Source organism: Geotrypetes seraphini, chromosome 7 (genome assembly GCF_902459505.1).
Source record: "Geotrypetes seraphini chromosome 7, aGeoSer1.1, whole genome shotgun sequence".
Classification (NCBI taxonomy): domain Eukaryota; kingdom Metazoa; phylum Chordata; class Amphibia; order Gymnophiona; family Dermophiidae; genus Geotrypetes; species Geotrypetes seraphini.
The window spans coordinates 6,552,462-6,573,638 of record NC_047090.1 but is presented as its reverse complement, the minus strand read 5'-3'; the positions used below and the strand labels follow the sequence as shown (position 1 = coordinate 6,573,638).

Below are 21,177 nucleotides of genomic sequence, written 5' to 3'. Positions count from 1 at the left end.
TTCTCACTGCAAAGAAAATTCAAACTGTTTTGTCACCTTTGAACCCATCATGTTTCCCTTTTATATACTGATTTTGCCAATCTCTGCTCTGAGGAAAAAGGGGTTACCTTCATAAGCTAATTATAAACTACATTAAAGTTAGTCCAATACAACGGTATTTTTTTCATTTATCTTTTTGTCTTATCTATAATAATCTATAATAATAAAACGCTAAGCACGCATGCGCACTCTTAATGCCATGTTGCCTGATCTGTGGTTCTGTGGCCGGCAGAGTGCGCATGCACGCTTACCACGCATCTCTCTGTCTCGCAGCGGGCTAGCCGGCTCCGGCCACACAAAGTTCATTTTTTTGTTCAAAGCCCCCGCCGCAGCTCCTCTATCGAACTTCACCAGAGTCGGAGAAGACTTCCGACTCTGGCAGGGATCGAGAGAGGAGACGCAGCATCGGCTTTGAACTAAAAAAATAACTTTGTCTGGCCGGAGCCGGCAAGCCCACTGCGAGACAGAGAGATGATTGCATCTGAATATTAACAGAGTGTGGGCGTAGGGGGCCTGGCTCCCCGGCTACTGCGTCCAGAACACGACTTCGAAAGTGGAAGATGGCGGTGAGTGGGCTCACCTCACGGCAGATGCGCAGGAACCGGCTCTAAGAGGCTCACCCTCCCTCTTTCCCGTGCTCTGCTCCTCTTCCGCGGACAGCGTGTGCTACGGGGACGACACCTGCTTCGTGGCCCGGCACCGGATGGCAGACGTGCTCAGTGAGTTTGTCGTCTAGGGATAGGGGAAGCACGGAAGAGGTGCTTCTGGACTATGGGAGCAGGGAAGAGGGACAGGGGAGCACGGAAGAGGTGCTGCTGCACAGGGAAGTGGGGTGGGGGAGGGAAATGCTGCTGCACAGGGAAATGGAGGGGGAGAGTATGCTGCTACTGTACAGGGAAGTGGGGTGGGGAGGGAAATGCTGCTGGTGAGAAAAGGGGGCTGGGGCTGAAAGGAAAAGATGGGAGAAGGGGGCTGGGGGGGGGGAAATGAGTTTGGAGCTGGAGCTGGAGCTGGGGCTGAAAATAGGGGATATGTGAGGGAAGGAGGCTTTACTAACACCCGTTAATGTAACGGGCTTAAACACTAGTTTCTACATATTTCCTTGAAGAGTGGACTAACACGGCCACCACACCTTTTCGCTTAAAATAATCTTTGCATCCTAGTTTCCATTTTCAGAGTGATGTGTCACTTTTGTTTAGACAACTGAATGAGGCAGAGGCAACAGAACCTTTCAGACCCATCAAAGAAACCAAGAACACAGATGAAAGATTAACAGAGCGCCTTCACAAAGGACAGGTACTGGACAGTGAAGTTCCCACAGGCAAGATCTGCTTTTAGAAACCCCCACCCGTTCTTCTACTGAGTTGTGATGCTCTTAACAGAGTACTTCTATGGCCTTCGCTTCTCCCTAGGCCTGTTCTTTGTGATAGGGTGCAAAATTACCATTTGTGTCTTGAATTCTCACATGGAGATCCTGTGATTGGACAATGCTCACAATATGAACAACCTTAACTGATCCTTAGACGACATCATCTGGGGCTCATTTCCCTTGATATGTTCATTGAGGAAATCCTGAAAACCCAACTGGATTGCGGCCCTCGAGGAGGGACTTTGACACCCCTGGGCTAGATGCACAAAACATGGTCATTAAGACCGTGTAAATCACTGTTGGCCACGTCTGGAACAGCGTTTGATGCACCAACAAACTTCCGTGCAAATTAGTTGCACAGAGATTCATGGTAATCCTTGTCTGATCAGGCGCTCCGAGCAACTGACATGCACAGAGGTAGTTTGGGGAAGCTCCTCAGCCTTCATGGATTATCTGAAGGTGCTATAAAAAGTTAAAATCTCCTGAACCTGTTTACAGATCAGTGCCAACGCCCCTTTCCTGTTCACTATCAGGCTGAAACCCTTCTGGTCCAACTCGCAAATGAAGCTAACTCCTTACACACACTGAGAAAGAACGCACTCAAGGCTTCATCAGATCTCAGTGGACTCAGGCATCGTCATCCGACTCCCAGCCTCGTTAATCAAGGAGGCTAGAAGTGTTTTAATGGTCATTAGTATGGCACAGTCTGATCTGAACATGCCAAAGAAAGTGGAAGCAGGGCGCCTAACAGCTGTCTGGGGATGTGCTGAAGGCAATCAAGCAAACCCAAATGCTAACCAAGAAGAAATTGATCTCCCAGGATGGAACGCTGCCTGTTTCGGGCGCTGCAGCAGGTTATTACCCTCAAACGAGAGCCATAAATGGAACCGAGGGTGATGCACAACCCATTAGAAGCCTGAACTTATTCTCGAGCCCAGTAAATGAATTCCAACTGTGTAGCAGTTAACTCTTGAGTCAGTAGCAAAAGCTGTTAGCGCTAATGCCAAATGGAGTTTTTTCAGGAGCTCCATTAACATCCGATTGATTGCCTTTGCTAATGGTGGCTGTTCCCTGAAGGAAAGCATTAATAAGGTGATGCAAACCTTACTAGCTATTCTTACTGCTTCTAAGCCTTCTGCAAACTGAAAAATGCTCAGCTAAGGCAGTTTCATGTAAAGGGCCACAATGTGAATACGAGAAAGCTCCGAGGGCCACCAAAAGATTTCAAGCTTACACATACTAATAAACTGCTTGTTCAGACTGGGTATTAAAACATTACAAACGAATCCTAAGGTTGTTTCTTTAGTTTGGATTGTCAACGATGGCAAATTCTGTAAATGAGATACCCGCGCAAGATCATTTGCAGTTACTCTTATCAAATGGCCAATGACAGGACTTGAAGAGCGTTTCAGCTAACTGCAATGGAGGACTTCGGGGGATGTGCTCTGGTTACCACTGAGCTAAGGGTAAAAGTCAAATTTCAACTACAGCAAACACTTCACTATTGCGGTTCCGCATTCATTGCAACTTTCCTTGCAGTTCATTTTGGCGCTTGTGCTTCCTTCTTCCTGAAATAAAACCTCTTCAGTTACTATTTATTACTTTAAAAAGTGGACTAACAAGGTAGGTATTGGTCTTGTCATAAAGGCAGTTAATAAATCCCAATATATAAATTATTGTAATATAATTTACCAGGGATATATGCTACTAAAGGCTTACATAGGAACCAAAGATAAAAATAAAGCTCTAGAGCAGGGGTGGGCAAACCTTTTGACTCATGGGCCACAATGGGTTAAATTTGACTGAGAGCATCTTTCTATCCCTCCATCCCTCATGCAGAACCCTTGCTCAGCTTCCAACCTTCCCTCCCTCCCATTCCTTGTGCAGCAGAACCTTTGCCCAGCTTCTATCCTTCCCTCTCTCCCATCCCTCGTGCAGAACCCTTGTCCAGCTTCCATTCTTCCCATCCCTTGTGCACCCACCCCCACCACGCAGCCGAACCCTCTCTATCCTTTTCCCATCCGAACCCTGCCGACCACGAGCCCTACATACCTCCCTCTGGGGTTCATAGACAACGGCGCGAAAGACAAAAGTGCGCGCCGACAATTGAGCGCAGCGCGTGCCACCGCGCCGCTCTAAATTACAGTTTTTAGGTGCTCCGACGGGGGTTTTTGTTGGGGAACCCCCCCAGTTTACTTAATAGACATCGCGCCGGCGTTATGGGGGGTTTGTGGGGTTGTAACCCTCCACATTTTACTGTAAACTGAACTTTTTCCCTAAAAACAGGGAAAAAGTGAAGTTTTCAGTAAAATGTGGGGGGTTACAACCCCCCACACCGCCCCCACAACACGGCGCAATGTCTATTAAGTAAAGTGGGGGGGTTCCCCCCCCACGACCCCCGTCGGAGCACTAAAAACAGTAATTTAGAGCGGCGCGCGCTGCGCTCAATTGTCTGGGCGCGCCTTTGTCCCAGCGTGCTTTTGACCTGACACCCCCTCCGAAGCAGCATCGAGCCAGCAACAGGCTGCTTTGCGGCCTTCTCTCGTTAGGGCCTTCCATGTGCCGTGTTACTGATGACATCATCAGTGATGCCACAGAGGGAATTCCCCGATGAGAGAAGGCCATGAAGCAGCCTATTTAGAGTGTTGCCGGCCCGATGCTGCTCTGGAGGGAGGTATGTAGGGCTCGCAGTCGGCGGGGGTTCAGATGGTCGGCAGGCCAGATATGGCCCACGGGCTGTAGTTTGCCCATATCTGCTCTAGAGCACACACACAAGCTTTAATTGCATAAAGATACACTGCTGTAATTAATTGAGTGGAATGAGCATCATCAGGCAACATTTGAATTTTCTGTCCACAAAAAAAAAAAACAACAACCAAAAAACCATCCTTCCTTTTAAAGTTTTCGACAAAAGTAACTTCTCTTTTTCAATGATGGAAAAAAAGCAAACCAGAGCTAGATTCCAATTGCAAAGACTACCTTCAGTTTTCTTCTATCAGGAACAACCTTGGAAATTACCAACAACGACCTTGTTTCCAAACTAGTTTTTCCAACATGGGCCAAGATGTACATCAACTAATTGCAAATTGAGAAACAAATGGATGGCAAACCACAAAAAACAAACCGTCAGCACAATGTGCGGCGGCGGCAAAGAAAGCAAATAGAATGTTGGGCATGATAAAGAAGGGAATCACGAGTAGATCGGAAAAGGTCATAATGCCATTTTATAGAGCAATGGTCAGACCTCACTTGGAATACTGCGTCCAACATTGGTCTCCCAACCTAAAGAAAGATATAAAACTGCTGGAGAGAGTGCAGAGACGAGCAACGAAGCTAGTAAAGGGTATGGATAAACTGGAATACGAGGATCGACTGAAGAGACTGGGATTGTTCTCCCTTGAGAAAAGGAGGCTACGAGGGGATATGATCGAGACCTTCAAAATATTGAAAGGAATCGACAAAATAGAGCAGAAAAAATTATTTACATTGTCCAACTTGACACGGACAAGAGGACACGGAATGAAGCTAAGGGGGGGGGGGGGGCAGGTTCAGGACAAATATCAGGAAATTCTGCTTCACGCAGAGAGTGGTTGACACCTGGAATACCCTCCCAGAGGAGGTTATTGCAGAATCGACCGTCCTAGGATTCAAAAGCAAACTGGATGCACATCTCCTTACGAGAGGCATAGAGGGATATGTGTGGCTAAAATTACGCCTGGTATACATCGGGCAGGGCCTCCGTGTGTGCGGATCACCGGACTTGATGGACCGAAGGTCTGATCCGGAGATGGCGTTTTTTATGCTCTTATGTTCTTCCCCCATGTGTTTCTCAATGGAGAGGGAATCAGGCACAGGATGTCTAAATTAAAGCCTTATGTTCTTATATGCACTTCTGTTAGCCTATGCCAGCACTAATAGGCATGTGTGCTCTGCTGTGGGTAGGCCTGGAGGAGTTTTCATAATAGCATGGGGAGGAGAGGGGATGGTTTCAGAGAAATCCATTTTTAAAATCGCCCTGTAGTTCTTCCACATGTGACATCCAAGGTTTCACCTATGGCAAGGTCTTTGGTAAGAATTCACCCAGAGTATGGAAAAGAGTTTTAGTTAGTTCTCTTCTTAAGAGGATTATGTAATACGGCCACTTGAGAGAGAGGAGATTACAAAGCAAAATGGTTTTCTGGCCACAGGTCAATATTCAGTTTTAAGTCCTAACCCTCCCAATTTGTTTGTCGTTCCACCTACCCTCTCTTCATTTGCATTTCCCTAAATGAGCAGCATATATTGAGTCACCATTTTGTCCAGTGTGTCTTTCATCATTAGATTGTAAGCTCTTTTGAGCAGGGATCATCTCTTGTGTGTGTCTGGTAGCCCTATAGAAATAATAAATAGTAGTAGCAGAATGGATTTGGGTCACAAGAAAAGCAAGACCACGATGCCTGGGAGTGCCCAAATGGACATTTAACCTGATTTTAAAGCGAGATTCTGTTCCAATTGCCGTCCATCATGACAAGTCACACTCTGTGCTGCTCTACTTAGTTTCCGAAAGCTCCAATGATGGGGAAATGCTATCTACTCTCTGCAAGGGAATCGTCACCACCATCCCTAAAATAATGGCATGTTTCTTCTTGAGCAGCTTTCATTAGATACCAACTGCATTTCTGTTTGCAATAAACGTCATATTCAGATTAATTTGCAGAACTAAGGGAACACCAGCTGTCAAATTTGGAAATGCCAAAGGATTCCTTGAATTTACTAGCCAAGAGCAGACTCTGAGCACATCAGAGAACGGATTCTGCATCCCACTGGCTTAATCTCATCTTGGCTTTACACTTCCCATTTATGTACTATGGTACGTGTTATAACCATCAACATATCTGCAAAGTGCTGCTTTTAAATGTTTTATGTCTTCCCAAGATGTATTCTGCCTTTAGATAATAAAACCAGTTCTGAAATTCTTTAATCTAAAGAAATAAATGTTACCCGTCCCCAGACAGAGAGAATTCTAGCACTCCTGCTGGCTACCTGGTTCTCTCCTCTCATCTGATAACAATGCATGTTTTTGTTTTGTTTTTTTATAATTCTCCCCCTGCCCCCCCTCCCTTGAAGCCCACTCATAAATCTGCCTTTAACAGAGTGGAGAGCTAGACCCTCAAGAAGGGCTTAATATTGAGATTCACATTTCATATATGATAATGAATCCTTTGGAAAGAAACAACAAGCATGAAATGAAAATTAAGTTTCAGCCACTACTTCACATTACAATAAAAATGTTTATTTCACAGTATATTTATGTGCACAGGAAAACTTTATAACAGGCAATGTATAGAAAATAAAAGCTGGTGAATGTAAAAATATTCTACAGTGAAGCTCATCTAATATAATAAAATGGTAAGCCGCGCATGCGCACTTCCTAAGTGTGTGCCACTTTTCCGTGAGCTGTAGCGACACATATGAAGTGCGCATGCGCGGCTTACGATTCTTTGAAAGACGCGGCGGTGGCTACTCTCACGATCCCCGCCTGCATCGGACTTCCGACGCAGGTGGGGATCATGAAAGGAGCCACCGCCGAGTCTTTCAACTAAAAAAAAACAAAAAACAAGGCGGATGTCGGCCCGATGGCTGGAGTTTACCGCTGAGTCCGGTGAGGAGTGCTTCCCTCAACAGGAACCGTCGGGTCTAATTCAAATACTCCCGGCAGGTCAGGAGGGGGCGGAGCAGACTCGCACGCCTGGCAGGGACAGGATAGGAACTAGACTCCCTGCAGGAGCCAGCCTGATGGCTGGAGATCACCGGACTGGACAGGGGGAGCAGGGAAGAGGTGCTGCTAGACTGGGGGGGGGGGGGAGATAAAAGGAAGGGAGAAGGGCTCCTGCAAAGGAGAAGAGCTACTGCTGGATATGGGGAGCTGGAAATGGGGTGATGCTGAAAAGGGGGAGATAAAAGGAGAAGGGTTACTGCTATATAGGGGGAGCAGGGAATGGGTGGGGGTGCTGCTGGACAGGGAGGAGGTAAAAGTAAGGGAGAAGGGCTGCTAGCACCCATTAATGTAATGGGCTAAACAACTAGTTTAAAATAATTACTGCTCTTAGAAGAGATCTCGACATTAACCCTTTGTTAGGGCAATCGGAGCAGGACCAGACTCTCCAGACTGCGCTCCTGCTCATGAACACCGCCGCCCACCACCCCCCCTCTGGAACTCCATACCAAACCACCTAAGAGAAGAAACTAATTTAAATTTAATTTAAAATCCTTCCTTTGAATTGCAATTGTCCTCCAAAGGATGATTCAACATTCCCCAACTAAGACCATTTCCGCACCCTCCGTTTGCCACTTTTCTTTTAATTTTGTAGTTCTAGCCCTCTTCCCTCTTGTTACAGTCCATCTTGTCCATTTGTTTGGCGTACTAACTTTCCCTAGTGATGTTTATATTTACTAATTTAGTTGTTTCAATTTACTATTTAAATGTACAATTACCTTTTATTGATGTACACCGCCTAGAAGCCTGATTAGGCGATATAATAAATTTTAAATAAAACAGAAAGCAAGTTAAAACAAGGTCTCCGCAAGAAGTAGCCAAAATCTTCATTTTTCACGCTGCTCAGTCCAAGTGCACCCAGGCGTCTGCATTTTCTGAGCTTTAGCCTATAATCTGAAGGGCCTCAAACTTCCATATGCTTTCCACAAAACAAAATATGTTCCTTTTTAATTCAATGCCTGATCTTTAGATCCCTATTTAAATGTACAAAAAAAAAAATAAAATAAAAAAAAATATATATATAAGAGGCTAGAGTTTCTTTTGCCCACCCTGCTAGGCCTAACCATCTCGTATTCCAGATTCAAAGCAAAGCCAAGTCAAGCCCAGGCAACAACCTTAGGCCTTAAGGCTGATAAAAATGTATTCTCCATTCCAATTTTTTAAAAAAAGTATAAATGTACAAAGTCATTTCAGTTTCTGCCCGTTTATAAAATCTAAAAAGCCACAAGCTTTAAGCCTCTTATTTAAAAAAAATTTATGGTATGTGTCCCTCCTCCCTTCAGAACACTTGAATTTAAAGGAAAATATGTATTTTTTTATTTCCTTTGTTTTTCTTTTCTGTTTATATAATTGTCCTATTAGCTTCCTAGAATATTTTCCTTAGGCTGGAAATATTTTGATGGTTTGCCTTTCCTCCCCCCCCACCAAATCCTCCCCTACACTCCCATTCCCCCCAAAAAGCTAACCGCCACATCAAAAAACATGCTTCAGGAGAGCCTATGACCTTATTCAGCTGAACTCACCGATTCCAATACACTATTTGCCACCTACAGTATATCAGTTTTTTGGCAGACCTGCACATCCTTCCGGATTGGCTGATATTTTTCTTTCAATACGACTGGAAGAAAATGGTCTCCTTTGCAAGTTACAATGGCGGCAATAACAGTTCCACTGAAACTGGTTTAAGATTTCAAAACTCAATATTAATTTCATTATTCACCCCACCTGGCCATTTTTACATCAGTAATGTAATTGCTTCTCTTCCTTCTTGCCACTTGTGCAGCAGATCTGTGCCAAAATGATAGCTACAAACTTGTTTGGTCACAAGGTACCACATTTACAGTCAAGCTGAGCCATTATATTAACACCTACCCAGAAAACCCACTGTGTCACCAGAAGTTTTTCGGGCACGTACAGTCAATGGGGTTATTCTCTCTCTTTACTCCCTTCATCTACGATGTTCCTAGAAATTTCCATCTACTGTTCGGAGATCTAGCTTCACTGGCTCCTGAATGTACTGAGTTCAAATGTTTGTTCCCAGGTGTCCCTATAAAATCCGATCCAGAATGAACGAAAATCCAACACAGTGCTATAATCTGTAGCTCTTACACTCCGAGCAGCGCAAACTGGGACTAACACGCTAGCTCTGTTCTCTTCACAAGAAATGAGCATCAATCTGTCAAAGAAAAGTCAAAGGGCTCAAAGTCCTGCCGGAAAGATTTAGCCAGTGTCTCCTCCTCTTCTCGGCTGCATTTGCATTCCCTCCAGTCACCTCTAGCAGGTATATTCAGAATGTCTTCACTTGCCAAAACTTCCCTGCAATTCAGTATAGAAACAAACATCACATTAGGGCTCACAATTTTCAGTTGCCAAGTCTGAAACGCTACTAGGAATTCCTTGGCATCACCTCACTTCACCCACCCATCCTATACTGTCTAGTAATGTTCAACTCTCCACCTCTCACCCCAACTAGAGAGTTGCGCAGGGACAGAAATCCCACCCATCCCCACCAGGATCCTCTCCGTCCCCACCCGTCCCCACCAGGATCCTCTCCGTCCCCACCCGTCCCCACCAGGATCCTCTCCGTCCCCACCAGGATCCTCTCCGTCCCCACCAGGATCCTCTCCGTCCCCACCCATCCTCGCAAGGAATTACCTCCATCCCCTCCCGTCCCCATAAAAAGCAGCAATTCCTTCTGACAGGATCATCAATTCCACAGTTTCTTTTGTGTTTTCCTTGTGGAATCTCTTTGGTGGAACATTTTTTTGGGTTTCTAAGGCTTTGGGTTACTAAGGCTGACGTGTCCATTATATTATATGGACGAACCCTGCTTCCAAAGCCTTCCATCCCCGTAGGAGTCCCGTTGGCTAGAGAGGGGTCTTCGTGAGAGTCCCGTGGGCCAGAGGGGTGTCCCCGTGGGATTTCCGCGATCCCTGTTCCCATGCAGACCTCTAACCCCAACCCCCTCCTTCTTCTGGATCCACTGCAAATATGGCTCCCAGATTAAACAGAACTAAACAACACCCCCTCCCCCTCTTAATCATAGCTGACATACTGAGAAGGCATATAATAATAATAATAATTTATTTTCTTGTCTACCGCCCAACCAGTAGTTCTGGGCGGTTCACAACAGGAGAATACCCAGACATTTCAACACATGGTACTGTTTCATAGAACACACTATCTACGTACAATCTAAAATTATATAATAAAAGTAATACAATTGTTAAAAACATTCAAGTACAATGTTAAAATTTATAAAAAAATTAAAACATACTATGACAATAAGAATAGAAACAAAAGACCTCATTTAAATATATCAAAATTAATATTCTTATTTGTCAAATAAATAGGTCTTTAATGATTTCCTAAATGTGAAGTAAGAATTAGATTGAACAATCATCGGACTTAGCCAGGAGTTCATCTTCCCAGTTTGATACTCCAAAGTCCTTTTTAAGTTGGGGCGTGTGTGGCACAGTGGTTAGAGCTATAGCTTCAGAACCCCGAGGTTGTGGGTTCAAATCCCATGCTGCTCCTTGTGATCCTGGGCAAGTCACTTAATCCTCCATTGCCCCAGGTACATTAGATAAGAGTGTGAGACCTTTGGGACAGATAGGGAAAATGCAAACCACTTAGGCCATAAGTGGTATATAAATATTAAAATAAATAAATAAGTTAAGTTATGATAATGCTGGCAGGTCTGCTTTTGTCTAGGCCTTGGAGATCTCACATCTGACTGCAACCAAACAGGCTCTCACAAAGATCTACTCATTCTTAATACAATCTGGGAATCTACAGTGCAACAAATAGATCTTTGGATTCTTATCCTCATTTAGGGAACTTACAACAGGCTTGGGCAGTTCTCCTGTGCACAAATCAGCCATCGAGCAGAGGCAACAAGTGGCTGATGCCTGAGGCACACAGGATAAGGGGGGGGGGGGGGAGATCAGTGATACCGCTTCTGCACCTTTCTTCACAATCCCCCCCACCCCACCCCCAATTTTGGCAATCCAAGAGAAGATTGGTGGACTGCCCCTCTTCAGCTAGGAACAATGCAAGCCAAACACTGCCATCCAATCTGCTCAACAGTACATGAGACTGAACCACTCCTCCAGGAGCCCTGTGTCCCCACTGCAAAAGAGGAACCTGTTTGCTGGAGTAGGGAGGGAGCTTTTCCTGGATCTATACTCCACCCTTGCTCAACAAGGCCATGCCTTCAAGGCACCCTGGGAACCCATCAGCCCAACTGGGGCAAAGCTGAAAATTTAGAAATGTCGATGAGGAATCTACTCCATCAGGGAAACAGCCTGAGGATGGTGCTCTGAGAATCCAACCTCAATCCTGCTTGACCAGGGCCCAGAGATCATGGTCCTGGAAGTATAAAACATCCTGCTGCACCAGTCCAGCATATACCATCATTTGCTGGAGAGAGAAAATACTGGCGCAGCCTCATCTGCACCATCCCTTTAGTACAATGATGATGTCACTGAAAAATCATGGTCCTGTGTCTCCATCTGGTGGCAGAGTGGTAGAAACTTCTTCGTTTTACCATTTATTCTTAAGTCGGCTTTCAGAAGCATAAAGCTTGAATTGATCCTTCATCTTTATCACACTGACTTAAAGAAACGTTTTCTTGAATCCTGCTAGATTAGTCCAGAAGAATGAGTTTCGTTTTAACAGTTCTTTATCATACTGACTAAAAGAAACGTTTTCTTGAATCTTGCTAGATTAGTCCAGAAGAACTGTTAAAATGAAGGATCAATTCAAGCTTTATGCTTCTGAAAGCCGACTTAAGAATAAATGGTAAAACGAAGAAGGCTGCTTTGAATACTGGCTTTCACAAAAGAGAATGTGCCTTTACAAACCCTGACCAGTGGAATCTCCATTAAGGGCAATTTTATAAAGGATTGTTCATGTGCCAGTAGATGTCCATAAGACATTTTTTACAAAACTCCTCCTCCTGTCCCATGCACACATATGCACTATGACAAATGCACATGTACTTGTACTCAATGCTGATGGAAGGTGTATTTGGAGGAATCTGAGCAGAGTATACTCCCGAGCAACCAAAGAGAACATATCAGCCTGACAGGTTAACATGAGATCAATGATTTGCAAACCTTCCAAACTGTAGAGGAAAATTCTTCTTAATTCTATGGAAAAGCTTCTCGCCTGTGTCCAATTCAACATAAAAATATGGTATTCCAGGTTGCACAATCTAGAAATAGAAAAACACAACTTTCTTTAAAAGAGTGGATTTTTGTAAGCTAAACTTTTCTCCTTCTGAATAGTTCTTAGACAATAAGGAAGGATTTTCCCCATGTTTTACATAAGCAAAAATGCTCTTATGAAACTCCAAAAACATACACGTGCTTTTATGCAATTTGCACACAGGCATTTGTGGAAGCATATCTAAAGAGGGATAACTATTACACAGAAGGAGGAAATGTTATTTTTAGCTTCTGCTGTGGGCTACCCTTAAACCTTCTGAACAGAAGTTCCCAAGACATATATCCTCTTTGGCAGCATTTTTTTGAAACCTACAAATTGAGATGGCATAAACTTTCTGCTACAGATTCTTGTAAGACCCAATTTAATGAGACTTGAACTCTGGTGAATACAAGTCATCATGATGCAACAATTAATGTTTCCTTTAGTCAACCTTTGCATGTCCCCTTAAAAACCAAAGCCATCACCTTTCCCCCATTAGATATTTTCCATAAAAGCATGTTGTTACAGATACCAAAACTAGTACAGCTTCTTCTTACATAGGTTTGCCAATTTGTAAGACCTAAGGTCTACCACATGAAATGTGAACACCTGGAGTCATACTTGTTTGATGTCAGAGTGCTCTGGGATTTCTAATAGTTCGATCTGTTGTTCCTCAGCCTGAGTAATAAAGGTCTCTTTTATGTGATCGGTTGTACAACAGTTGAGGGGGACAGGAACCACCTGCAGAAGGAATCAGAATGGAGGAGATTTTCAGAGTAGTGCGGTCTTCCAACAGAGAATCAACAGTAGAAATGCACAAAAATCTGATCAACTAGAAGGGACAGAAAAGAGAACAAATGGTAAGTGTCTTGTCCTTAGCACGGTGAAGATGGAGAAGGAAGAATGGCTTCAGGAAGCCCTTGTATTCTGCATCCCCGGTAGATTCAGTAAATGGTGCTGGCAAGACCCATGCAAAGCCATTATTTTGCAAAGGTTGATTCCATGCAGAGCGTTCTTTGCAAAAAGTTAAGTGTGTATCTCACACTTAACTTTGAGTGGGAGCACTTATGCCTGGGGTACATGCTGGCACCTAATTAATGGAAGTTTGATGGGTAAAGGATTATTCTTTTATAACATCGCAGCTAAATCCTACATATAGTAACATAGTAGATGACGGTAGATAAAGACCCGAATGGTCCATCCAGTCTGCCCAACCTGATTCAATTTAAATTTTTAAATTTTTTTCTTCTTAGTTTTACCCTGTACTGTGCTTGGGTTCCAACTGCCGAAATCTCTGTTAAGACTTACTCCAGCCCATCTATACCCTCCCAGCCATTGAAGCCCTCCCCAGCCCATCCTCCACCAAACGGCCATACACAGTACTGCCCTTAGTTCAATATTTAATCTTATTTTCTGATTCTAGATCCTTTGTGTTCATCCCACGCTTCTTTGAACTCCGTCACCGTTTTCCTCTCCACCACCTCTCTCGAGAGCGCATTCCAGGCACCCACCACCCTCTCCGTAAAGTAGAATTTCCTAACATTGCCTTTGAATCTACCACCCCTCAATCTCAAATTATGTCCTCTGTTTATGTTTATTAAAATTTCTCAGCGGCTAGCAATTAATATAAACATATGAAAAAGGAAAGGAACTCCATAGTGTACAGGAAAGACCTATTCAAACACACACACACAAATCAACCTTATATCTTCATTTAAACAATCATAATAATTATAATAAAACCATAATGTTAGTTTATGTGATTATTTTGAAGAATGTCTGATCCAAAAGCTAACTGAAAAAAACCCCCAACAACACGTTTTTAAAAGTCTTAAAAGCTTTAAAATTCAATTCAAGACGTATATATTTTAGAAATTTATTCCAAAGACTAGGTGCTAAATAAAAAAAGGCAGTAAACTCCCAGTTTATTTGCTGCTGGTAATACTAATCTGGATAAACGTGGGTGTCTACGTGTCCTTCACATATAGGAACATGAACAAAGTGATGAACACTCCACCCCCACCCCCCGTATGCGCTATGGATATGGTTTCTCGTCTTCTGTCCCTGGTTTGGCATGTCCCTGTTAAATGAAGTGCTGAGGTGTCTCATGCCAAGTCACATCTAATCGAACACTTAATTTGTCATTATGTTACAATTAGAATGCCACAAGTTCTTACTAGCAAACCAAAATCTATGATCTGAAACAAGAAAACACTCTGAAAGGAATTAAACCAAAAAGAACATTCTTTTAACACGCTGAAGTGAAGCAGAAACAGTCAGAAATATAAGTTTGATGGTAAGAAAGCCTCATCACTGGGACAGGACATCCCTCAGTGCAACTTATCATCAGGTCAGACAGGGATCCCTTGTCTGTACAGACTTAAACTAATGAGACATTTATCAGGAGATGTAGGAGCTGCAAGCAGAGCTGAAATCAAAAGGTCTGGAGAAGATTTCAGAGACTGTAGGACTTGCAGTCTCTCTGTGCTCTATGTGCTGGGTCAGGCTTATTTGCGAGTTCAACAAACCAGCCATGTGGGACCACCAACACAATATCCAGACCCATCCTGCCCAGAAGTCATCCTACCTGTAACTGGAGATGCTGGCTCCTGTAATTTCTTTCAAACAGCACACATCTTTTCCCCTTAGATTTTAAAAACTTTTTGAGGGCAGCTTTGTACTCTGCTACCTCCTCCACGACTTCAGATGAAAGCTCCACTACCGACTGATAATGCCCTATGGGCAAGATCAGGATGTGATCCGAGGTTAAGCCACCTTTGGCGAGGGCAAGGTAACACTAGAACAAAAACAGAGGGCCATAAAATATACAAAAAGTGACCTTTGAACACATCCACAGAATCTTCTCTTCCTGGTGTCTCTGAGTAGCAGTTTCCTTAGGGTGCACATGAAAAGACAGGCTTGTAGCAGTAATTGGAAGGGAAGGGAGGATAGATAGATTCAGGTGTAGGGATTAAGACTGGGGCGACTTTTTTTTTCCTTCAAATTCTTTATTCATTTTTTCATCTTACATCAAGTACACAATATTACATCATTTAAAACTATTACACATCACTTGAATTTCTTTCTATTGTCATCGTAAATACATAAATTTATTCCCTCCCCACCCACCCTTCCCACAAATATTTCAATTAAAAAAAACATATAAATATTGTATTCTTATCTATTGATTAAACCTTTAACAGAACTTTATACCATCCCCCCTCCCCCCTATGTATAAATATACTGTCAGTGGAAAATGATGTCTAATCATTACAATAATTTGTCAATGGCCCCCAAATCTTTTAAAAATTATTATAATTCCCTTTCTGTATAGCAATTGTTCTTTCCATTTTGTAAATGTGGCACAACAAATTCCACCAGAATGTATAGCTAAGATTATTACTCTTCAACATATTTATCAACGACCTGGAAAAGGAGGCAAAGTGCGAGGTTATAAAATTTGCAGACGATACCAAACTGTGCGGTAGAGTTAGGACCAGGGAGGAGTGTGAGGACCTGCAAAGGGACCTGGACAAGCTGGAAGACTGGGCAAACAAATGGCAAATGCGCTTTAACGTGGAAAAATGCAAGGTCATGCATATAGGGAAAAAGAACCCGTTGTTCAACTACAAATTGGGGGGGGCATTGTTGGGAGACAGCAGACTTGAGAGAGACTTGGGTGTGCTGGTGGATGCATCACTGAAGCCATCTGCACAGTGCGCAGCAGCCTCGAAAAAAGCCAACAGGATGCTGGGCATCATAAAGAGGGGCATAACAACCAGGAAGCGGGAAGTCATCATGCCATTGTATCGAGCGATGGTGTGTCCACATCTGGAATACTGCGTTCAGTATTGGTCGCCGCACCTCAAGAAGGACATGGCGGTACTTGAGAGAGTCCAAAGGAGAGCAACGAAACTGGTAAAGGGGCTGGAACACTGCCCATATGCCGAGAGATTGGATAGGCTGGGGCTCTTCTCTCTGGAAAAAAGGAGGCTCAGGGGAGATATGATAGAGACCTTCAAGATCATGAGGGGCATAGAGAGGGTGGATAGGGACAGATTCTTCAGACTGAAGGGGACAACAAGTACGAGGGGGCATTCGGAGAAACTGAAGGGAGATAGGTTCAAAACAAATGCAAGAAAGTTTTTTTTCACCCAAAGGGTCGTGGACACTTGGAATGCGCTACCGGAGGAAGTGATCAGGAAGAGTACGGTACAGGGATTCAAACAGGGATTGGACGGATTCCTGAGGGATAAAGGGATCGTGGGATACTGAGAGAGGTGCTGGGATGTAACACAGGTATAGAAAGCCAACAGGTCGTGCATGTGCAAGACCGGAGGGTTAGGACTACGATGGGAAGATAGGACTTAAATGAGAAACCAAGGTGGCAAGGGAGCCCCTTCTGGTGATGCAGACAGGTCGTGACCTGTTTGGGCCGCCGCGGGAGCGGACTGCCGGGCAGGATGGACCTATGGTCTGACCCGGCGGAGGCACTGCTTATGTTCTTATTGTAATTTTTCCAATTACTGGTGATATGTTGCATGGCGACTCTTGATTTGCTTATATTCAGGATCATTTAGTTCAAATTGCAGCTGTCACTCGAGTTAGTTGGGAATCTCAATATAGAAGGAGTGACTACAGTTTGGATTGGAGATCACAGAAGACTGGATAACTGTGGCATCAGGGAAAGGACCAAAGGTGGTTGCAGCAGATTTGACCGTTACTAGAATTTAGGTTTCAGAACAGAGCTTGGAGTCCAGTATGAAAACCAAGCACTGGGCTCCTCAAATTCGTGCCTCAACACAGTGAGAAAGCTGCAGCATTTCACCTGCCTGTAGCGGCCTAGCAGTTGGGTTTGAGCAGGGGGCTGTCTCTTTTTAAGATCACAGGGATGCGTGCTGACAATGCATGCTTATACAGGCCCTGCCCAGTGGGTAGAATGCCTGCTGTGTGCACAGACAATACTCACATGCGTTCCGATGCTGACAACCAGGTGCTTTTCTACTTCAGGGCTAGCCAGACAGAACCAACATGGGCCCGTAGGCTGGGCTTTCACAGACAGAGAGAAAACAGATGTTAATATAACTGAGAGGTTGTAGTAGGACAGGATAAACCCAGTTTACAAGCACGCTGGCACCATGAATCCCAAGAAATTTTTTTCCTCTAACTTAAAGTACAACTGTAGAGAGAAAATAAAGTGTTGAAATAGGACTGCACTTTAACTCTGGCCCCGAACTTAAAAGGACTTGGGCTACCTCTGGTCCCATGTGACTACAAGATTGCATATTCAGCTAAGTACCTGGAGGGACAAGTGATTGAGATTTACTTTTCCTGTCTTTGGGTCAGCGGGCACAGGCATTCGGGGCATTACAAGACAGCTGATTCCCTGCCTTTTTACTGGTATTTCACAGATTTATTTATTTATTGGGCACATGTTTGCACTAAATTTGTACTGATCAAGCACACAGGAGCACCTAAATGATGGTGTGTGGCTGGCGGGAGTAGTATTGCTTGCTCTGTGTTTGCTCCCTAAGTCAAAAATTTAAATTGAAGCTCATATGCTGTTCTTAAGTGTGGAGGTCAGGGAACCATACTGCCTGTAATGCCCTAGGGCATACCCCGATTTCTTCCTTTTGGGGCATTTTTTTTTTTTTCAAATTCTTTATTCATTTTTCCATCTTACATCAAGAACACAATATTACATCATTTAAACCTTGTAAACATCACTTTTATTTCTTTTAACATCATCTTAAAAACATACATTTATACCCTCCCCTCCCACAAATATTTTAATCAAAAATATCATATAAATACTATCAATTGATCTAACCTTAATATAACTTTATACCCTCCCCCCTCTGTATAAGTGTACTTTCAATGGATAATGGTGTCTAATCATTGCAATAACTTGTCAATGGCCCCCAAAGCTTTAGATGGTTGAAACGGAAGCAGGCTATTCAGAAGGGGTTCCCTGAATGGAAAAATCTCAATAATCAGTATAGTCTTGAGTTCTTATGTTTTCAGGTGGACTTCTTGGGTCACCAGGCCGCACAGTGGTATAAATTGATAAATGGATTTATAAATAAAAAACCTAAAAATGGACTTAGGGACATCTGGAGCATTGAGATAAAGCATCAAATTACGGCGTCTCAATGGCCACGGATTTGGTCTTGGAGAATGAGATCTACAGTGTCTGCATCTATGAGACAAACTTGGTTTTTTCTTTTGCATAGAGCATTTTGGACCCCAGTTATTTTACAGAAGTTGGATAGCTCTAAGTCTAATAGATGCTGGCATTGTAATCTGGAAGTAGAGACTTTAGATCATTTAATATTCTATTGTCCCTGTATCATGGCATTTTGGAAATCAATCTGGTCTCAAATTAATTGTTTATTAGAAAACCATGTAGCATTATCATATGATACAATAATGTTCGGTATGTCAATGAGAACAAAAAGTCAAATTTCATCAAGCAATAATAAACTTTTATTGATTATGACAGGAGTCGCCATACAACATATTACCAGTAATTGGAAAAATTACAGTAGACTTAACTATACCTTCTGGTGGAATTCATTGTGCCACATTTACAAAATGGAAAGAGTAATTGCCATACAAAGAGGGAATTATAATAATTTAAAAAAAGATTTGGGGGCCATTGACAAGGTTTAGGGCATTTTTTGCATGAGATAAAATAAAGTGACATTCGTCCCTGGCCAGACTCTAGATTCCAAATGAAAACAAGCCCCCAGTATTGCCACCATGAAAAAGGGAACTCACAAATCTCTGAATGGTATCTGTCATGAGATCATATGAACAGCTGCATGCTTATGAGAAGGGATGAGCACTCGTGTAGTCTGCGTCTTCAAAGACTGCTTCCTAACAGCCTCATGGGGGCATCTCCAAAAAGGTTAGTTCTGTGCATACCATAACAGCAGAACCTTTAAGCCACACTAATACTTGTGCCAAAGAGAGCTTTCTTCTGTATGGACAACTTATCAAAATGTGCTTGTGGCACACAATTTCAAGGAGTATTATTTCTGTATCTTTCTGGAATATTTTCTAAGTCTCCGACTGCTCACTGTGTATTACTTAGAACTCTCTATATAGTCCAACCATCCTTCACAACTCCTTAATGGGTCAGACCAATGGTCCATCTAGCCCAATATCCTATTTTCACAGTGGTCAATCCAGATCACAATTACCTGGCAGAAACCCAAAGAGTAGCAATATTCCATGCTGCTGATCCCAGGGCAAGCAGTGGCTTCCCTCATATCTGTCTCAATAGCAGACTACTGACTTTTCCTCCAGGAACTTGTCCAAACCTTTTTGAAACCCATCTATGTTAACTGCTGTTACCACATCCTCTGGCAACGTGATCCAGAGGTTAACTATTTCCTCCTTTTGGTTTTAAAAATATTTCCCTGTAACTTCATAGAGTGGCTCCTAGTCTTTGTCATTTTTGATGGAGTAAAAAAGAAAAAAAATCAATCCATTCAGGATTTTGTAGACTTCAGTCCTATCTCCCCTCAGCCGTCTCTTCCTCTACATTATATTCAGTAAATACAAACCTCTTATTAGTCCCCTCTTTCTTAAATTAGTGTTTGATCTTCTCACTGTTTGGCTTTTTGCTCTAGATTCCCTACTCTTTGGAACTCCCTCCCGGCACAACTTCAACCTTAACCCTCAGAAAAGAAATTTAAAATGTCACCTTGAAGACCTGGCTTTTTCCCCAAACACTTTCCTTTCCATCAACACTAAAAGACTAGTTTCTGAAGTAGCAATGGGTTTTATTTTATTAACCCTTTAGTCTCCTGATTTTTGATAGTACAATACTACTACTAATCCTTTCTATAGCGCTGAAAAGCGTACCCAGCACTGTACAATCAACACGCAATAGACGGTCCCTTCTCAGAAGAGTTTACAATCTAATTGGACAAACGGGACATACAGGGGTTGGGAGGTTTCTTGCAGAGAATGAGAGGATGGACATAAGCAGCATCCAAAAAGTGGGCTTTCAGCTTGGATTTGATTACTGCTAGACATGGAGCCTGATGTACCGACTCAGTCTGTTCCAGGTATACGAAACAGCAAACAGAAGGGACAGAATCTGGAGTTGGCAGTGGAGGAGAAAGGTATGGATAGGAGAGACCTGCCCGATGAACAAGGTTCATGGGAGGGGGGGGGGGAAGCATACAGAGTGAGTTTGAAGTGTATTTGGAAATGGATGGGGAGCCAGTGAAGTGACTTAAGGAGAGAGATAAGGAGAAATTAAGTTCTTACCTGCTAATTTACTTTCTTTTAGCTTCTCCAGACCAGTAGAAGTCTTCTTTCAGTCTCCACCTGCTGGTCATGACTAGATATATACCCACTCGTAAAGATTAACCTCTACTGGTCTGGAGAGTGCTAAAGAATGTGAGTGGAATATGTCATGTGGCAGAATTTTGCATGGATTGAAGGGGAGAGTATATGGATTGAGATGTTGCGCTACTCAGTTTCCTTCCTCTTGCTTCTTGTCTGTCTTATATCGTTCTTGTTTCTTTTAGGTTTGTTACCATTTATCATATCACCATGACGAGAAATAAATAACTGCCCTCTTTGGCATAAAGCAAGTGTTAACATGAGCATTAGAATGAGATCCTCTCCAACATACCCTGGCATAGCAGCAGGATTCATTCTTTCATGTATGCACAAAATTAACTCATTTGGAGACATTATCCCATCATTCGTTGCCTTTACGATAACAGCACATCTTGTTCCACAGACGTGAACTATGCTTTATAAGTAGTAGCAGTCTTCTTTC

General features: G+C 43.2%; 1 protein-coding gene across 2 annotated transcripts in view; it reads right to left on the bottom strand.

Annotated features, from left to right (window-relative positions):
• Positions 1–7,873: 7,873 nt before the first annotated feature.
• CWF19L1 (CWF19 like cell cycle control factor 1) overlaps positions 7,874–21,177 on the bottom strand; it is a 36,393-nt gene continuing 23,089 nt past the window's right edge. The window contains exons 10-14 of one of the 2 annotated variants that reach the window (XM_033952133.1): positions 17,344–17,423; positions 14,962–15,171; positions 12,996–13,115; positions 12,284–12,381; positions 7,874–9,479 (exon numbers count right to left, since the gene is read on the bottom strand). In XM_033952133.1, the coding sequence (XP_033808024.1) occupies positions 9,335–9,479; positions 12,284–12,381; positions 12,996–13,115; positions 14,962–15,171; positions 17,344–17,423 (653 nt within the window). In that variant the 3' untranslated portion in view covers positions 7,874–9,334. Of the gene's footprint in view, positions 9,480–12,283; positions 12,382–12,983; positions 13,116–14,961; positions 15,172–17,343; positions 17,424–21,177 lie in introns of both variants that reach the window. The other variant, XR_004540124.1, reaches the window with a different exon arrangement.